This window comes from Schistocerca nitens, chromosome 8, assembly GCF_023898315.1.
Source record: "Schistocerca nitens isolate TAMUIC-IGC-003100 chromosome 8, iqSchNite1.1, whole genome shotgun sequence".
In the NCBI taxonomy this organism is placed as follows: Eukaryota; Metazoa; Arthropoda; class Insecta; order Orthoptera; family Acrididae; genus Schistocerca; species Schistocerca nitens.
The window spans coordinates 90,471,156-90,477,155 of NC_064621.1; the positions used below are offsets into that span (position 1 = coordinate 90,471,156).

Genomic DNA, 6,000 nt, shown 5'->3' on the forward strand with positions numbered 1-6,000 from the left:
CCGAAATTTTTCAGAGCGCGCAATGTTCCCCACGTATTGCGTGATGAGGTCGCAAGAACATTACACAATTTGAAATCACAAGGTGTAATTGAACGTGTGCAGGCTTCTCTCTGGGCATCACCCTTAGTAATTTTGCAAAAGCCTTCCGGAAAATTGAGACTTTGCGTGGAATTCAAGGCAACAGTGAATCCCCAACTAGAGACTGCAACATTTCCTTTGCCCCGCCTGGAAGATCTTTTTGACAAACTGTGCCCGGGTAAATATTTTTCGAAGTTGGATCTAGCAGATACGTACTTGCAAATACCGGTGAACGAAGAATCCCAGCGAGTCTTGGTGGTTAACACGCATCTTGGGTTGTACCGATTCAAACAACTGCCATTCGGGTGTGCAACCGCCCCTGCATTGTTTCAGCAACATCTCCAAACTGTTTGTGTGTCGGTCCCTACTGCAGCAAACTATCTGGACGATATTGTGATCTCCGGAAAGACGGAATAAGAAAATTTAGCCAATCTCAGAACATTATTTCAGGTCTTGCGACAAAATGGTCTTCGCTTGCGGAAGGACAAATGTGTGTTTTTTGCTCGGGACATACCCTATCTGGGACATGTACGCAATGCCCAAGGCATACATCCCAGTCCAGAGCACCTCCGTGCCATACAAGACTTGCCTTCGCCGCTGAATTTGAAGCAGCTGCAGAGTGTGCTGGGAAAAATCAACTATTACCATAAATATGTGCGCCACGCCTCTTCCATTTCATCTCCGCTTCATCGCTTACGACGTGAGGGTGTTCCGTTCGTCTGGACGACGGAATGCGTACGCGCCTTTCGCCTGTTGAAATCCGCGTTGCTTTCCAATACTTGCCTTACGCCATTCGATCCCCGGAAGTCCCTTTTGTTGATGGTGGATGCATCGGATTTCGGGATGGGTGCTGTGCTTGCGCACAAAGATGGTTCGCACGATCGCCCTATTGCCTTTGCGTCCAAATTGCTCTCGTCTGCACAAAGAAATTATTCACAGATCGAGAAAGAAGCTTTGGCTCTCGTATTTGGTGTTACAAAGTTTCATGATTTCTTGTATGGTCGTCACTTTACCATCATCACAGACCGCAAACCTTTGCCATCGCTTTTTCATCCGACCAAGCCTGTACCACCGCGTACAGCGCTGAAATTCATTCGCTGGTCTATTTTCCTCTCGCAGTACCGCTACGATATCTTGTATCGGTCCACTGCTAAGCACGGAAACGCCGATGCGTTGTCCCGTTTGCCTGTTGCTGAGGATAGAGCATTCGATTCCTCCGAACTTGCTTGCATGTTCATTGATTCGGAAACCGATGACGTGGTCGAATCGTTTCCGATTGATTTTCGTCGTGTAGCTACAGCCACAGCTGCCGACCCTGTCCTTGCTACCGTTTTGCGTTTTGTTGCTAAGCAATGGCCCTTGTAAAAGTCACGGATCACGGATCCGTTGGTTCGTCGATTTTTTGCTCACAAGGAGAGACTTTTTGTACGACGTGGTGTTTTGCTGTTGCGTTCTGATAATGATCAGTCCAGGGTCGTGGTCCCACGTTCGTTACAGTTCTCTGTCTTACGGCTTCTCCACCAAGGACATTGGGATATAGTGCGAACGAAACAACTTGCTCGTCAACGCTGTACTTGGTTCTGAATCGATGCTGCGTTACGCATATGTACTCTTCTTGCATGGCGTGTGCCGAACAACAATCAGCACCACCGCGGAAATTCTTTGCATGGCCAAAAGCCACTTCCCCTTGGCCACGCTTACACATCGATTTTGCTGGTCCATTCTGGAATGCTCGATGGTTGGTTGTGGTAGATTCATTCAGTAATTTTGTTTTGTAGTCCGAATGTCTTCCACGACGTCATCTGCCACCATCCAAGCGTTATCTGCTATCTTTTGCATTGAAGGTCTTCCACAGACTATTGTTTCCGACAATGGCCCACAATTCATGTCCGCAGAATTTCAGTCATTCTGCAAGGCCAATGGTATTCAACATCTGACGTCCGCGCCGTTTTCGCCACAGTCAAATGGTGCCGCTGAACGTTTGGCCCGGACTTCCAAGTCACAGATATTGAAGCTGAAAGAGTCGCATTCTCGGGAGGACGCGTTATTGCTCTTTTTGTCCTCGTATCGCTCTCAGCCCCGCGATGGTCGCTCGCCGGCTGAGTAGCTCCATGGTCACCCTCATCGAACCTTGATGTCTTAGCTGCATCCGCCGCATCAGGTTCCTGGGCAGCGGCAGCCACCTGCTTTTGCCCCAGGCGATCTTGTCTACTATCGCAACTATCGAGGTTCACGGCGTTGGCTCGCAGGGTGCATTCTTCGCTGCCTCGGCCGCGCTATGTATCTGGTTTTGGGGGCCTCTGGTGAGGTGCGTCGGCATCTCAATCAGCAGCGCCTCTGTCGTCGCCCGAGATCTGCCGCTCCCCGTCTGCTTTCAGCGACGGTGCCGTCCGGTCAGCGCCCTGGGGACCCATCTACTGGCTCGCCTCAGCCCCAGGTGTTTCCGACGCTGCCTTCCATTTTCCCCCATTGCGACGCGCTGCCGCCGCCGCCGCCGCCTTTTCTCCTGCCGGCGACGCCCGCAGTGGACGCGTCGCTGCACCCGCCGGGCGCCTCCCTGGGTCACGCGCCGCCGATCGCTTCCTGTGACCAGTTGTCCTCCGACGTGGAACTCTTGCCCGCTCCGGAACATATGTCGTCTTCACCCGTCGGGTGCCCCGGCCCGATGGAGGTCGACACTTCGGCCCCTCCTGTCTCTCTACGGGCGCATACACCGCATGTTGGCGTGCATCCTGAACAGGTTTTCAGGCGTTTCCTAGCTCCCCTCGGGCCGAATGGCAGGGTGCGGGTGGCACAGCCTCGCCTGTTGTTAGGCTCCCCACCTCGTCGCATACGCCAACATGGGGTCCTCTCCACGGCGGGCGGAAGCCTTATACCACATCCGTCCGCTAATTTGCGGGGGAGGAATGTGGTGTCACCGCCAGACACCACACTTGGTAGGTGGTAGCCTTTAAATCGGCCGCGGTCCGTTAGTATACGTCGGACCCGCGTATCGCCACTATCAGTGATTGCAGACCGAGCGCCGCCACACGGCAGGTCTAGAGACACTTCCTAGCACTCGCCCCAGTTGTACAGCCGACTTTACTAGCGATGGTTCACTGACAAATTACGCTCTCATTTGCCGAGACGATAGTTAGCATAGCCTTCAGCTACGTCATTTGCCATGACCTAGCAAGGCGCCATTAGCAGTTACTATTGATGCTGTAAAACATGTACCGTCAAGAGCGATGTTCACCAATTGTGGATTAAAGTTAAGTATTCCAGCAGCTACATACGTTCTTTGCTACTATAAAGTCCTTGTCCTGTTCCGGACCTCACGCCAGCCTGCGTGAGCTTAAACGCATGCCTTTCGGCTTCCTCATAGTGGCTTGGCTGTCTTGCCAAGCCACAACACGTAATAATTCCCGCAACACAGGAGACGTCTGCTTACAGGTGTGATGTTATCTAACTACTGGTTTAGTAAGTAATGGTTGGAAAATAATGACACGAGTTAATTAAATAGGAATAAAAAATTCTAGTAGAAGTCGACCTCGGTTTGGATTCCAGAGGAATAAAGGAGCCCGCGGCGCGATACTGATCGAATTATCGTAGAAGACACGTTGAAGAAGGACAAACCTACGTCTATAGCATTCTTAAATTTAGACATAACGTTTCACAGTGCTGACTGGAGGAAACTGTAAAGGTATCAAAAATAAAATACGAAGAACTGAAGTTTATCTACAGTTCGCACAAAAACGAGATTGCAGTTGTAAGCTGAAGTTGGTCGAAAGAGAGAGGATATAAATGCAGTGTGGCTGTGAAAAGAAAAAGATTTTTAAAAAAGAGGAATGTGCTCTTATTTAAGTCTTTTCTGAAGGTAGTTGTCTGGAATGTAGGCTTGAACGGCTGTGAAACGTGGACGATAAACAGTTCAGACAAGAAGAGATTGGAAGCGTGTGAAATGTAATGCTACAGAATAATGCTGAAGATCAAAGTGGTGGATACAATAACTAAGAAATCGGGTTGGGGAAAATGAAATTTATTTCTGAAATTGCTTGAACGAAATTGATTGGTTGATAGTGCTTGTATTGTATGGAACCGTGGACCTAGAAGCGACGGAGAGGCTTCGTCCCCGCCGTAGCCCTCAGTGGTTCACAACCCCACAACAGCCTGCAGCAGCAGTCCACTCACCCCACCGCCGCCCCTCACCGGACCCAGGGTTATTGTGCAGTCCGACCCCCAGTGGACCCCCTGTGAGCGTCTCACACCAGACGAGTGCAAGCCCAATGTTTGCGTGGTAGAGCAATTACGGTGTACGCATACGTAGAGAAAGTTTTTGCATACCAATCACCGACATACTGTAACTGAGGCAGAATAAGGGGAAGCAGCTCTCATACATAAAGGCAGATGGAAAACCTCCTTAAAAACCACCCACAGGCTGGCCGGCACACCGGACCTCGACACTAACCTGCCGGGCGGATTCGTGCCGGGGACCGGCACGCCCTCCCTCCCGGAATGCTGTGAGTTAGACCGCACGGCTAACCAGGCGACCTGATAGTGCTTATCCTTAGGCGTGAAGAAATTGTCAAGCTGACAATGAAAGGAAGTGTGGTGAATAAAAATTTTGGAGTGAGACCAAGCGATGGTTACGGTAAGCAGGTGCAAATGGATGTAGATATGCATAATTTCAGTCTTTGGACTGAAGCCCACAACAGAAACAACAAAAACGACAACAATAACAATTATTTGCAAACATGTTACTTGGTTCGACATCTGCAGTGGCATTATTATTTAGTTTTTCTCCGCCATGCAGTAGAGGTGGGAGTGACATGAATTTATAGCAGCAGGCAGCAATAGAAGGACAGTTATCATGGGAGGCTTTGGCCAAGATATGCCAAATAATTTGGGTTTAGACTCACTTTATGGCGTCTTTGTGGTGCTCCACGCACTCAGACAGTTCCCTCCATGCTGAACCTTCCTCTACATCCTCGTCCTTGGTATCTCCTAGCGGCTCACTCGTACGGTCTTTACGGTACAAGTTTTCTCGAATTTGGCTGAGCCTGACGTTGAGAACCTCCAGCTGGGCAGCTACGTGGATGATGAGACACGCGAAAAACAGGTCGAGGCACATGGCGGCGAAGTACGAGTACTGCATGCTGAAGTACTGCAGTATGTACAGCAGCTCGTAGACCGGGGAGACGGTGTCGCGGCTGGTGTACCACGCCATGGCGGGCAGCTCGCGCTCCGGAGGGCCGACGCCCAAGCTCCGCATGACTAGCGGCATGATGGCCCAGACGGCGGGGGCGGTGCCGCCCACACCGGCCATGCACACCGTGATCGTCTTGGCCGAGCTGTACGACGCGTCCAGGATCGACGTTATGCGCGGGTTCTCCAGTTTACCCTGCTCCCGCCTGCGGTCGTCGATGGTCTGCACGATCTTGAAGACGTCCTCCTGCTTGATGACGAAGACGAAGAACTTGAAGAGGCCCAGTATGGTGGTGACCAGGAGGCACACGTCCTGGATGATCCTGTTGGCGTCTCCCCAGAAGTAGTACAGCCCCTGCAGCTGCCCGATGAGGAAGCTGAACTGCGTGAAGAGCACCCAGATCCGGTAAAGTGTGAAGCCGCGCACTCCGGGAGGGCGCCAGGAGCCGCCGAGCGCCAGAACGCGGGCGTTCATCCACAGAGCCGTCTCTGACCAGGGGATGTGCCCGTCCTTCATCTTCGTTATCTCGAACTGCGGAAAAACGACATACAAAGTAAGAGTGATTTCAGGTGTGCCGCAGAGGAGTGTCGTAGGACCGTTGCTATTCACAATATACATAAATGACCTTCTGGATAACATCGGAAGTTCACTGAGGCTTTTTGCGGATGATGTGGTATATCGAGAGGTTGTAACAATGGAAAATTGTATTGAAATGCAGGAGGATCTGCAGCGAATTG

General features: G+C 51.2%; 1 protein-coding gene across 1 annotated transcript in view; it reads right to left on the minus strand.

Moving 5' to 3' along the window:
* LOC126199413 (odorant receptor Or2-like) overlaps positions 1-5,779 on the minus strand; it is a 58,085-nt gene extending 52,306 nt beyond the window's left edge. Inside the window, exon 1 of the mRNA XM_049936331.1 lies at positions 4,977-5,779. Coding sequence (XP_049792288.1) covers positions 4,977-5,779 — 803 coding nt within the window. The remainder of the gene's footprint in view (positions 1-4,976) is intronic.
* Positions 5,780-6,000: the final 221 nt, after the last annotated feature.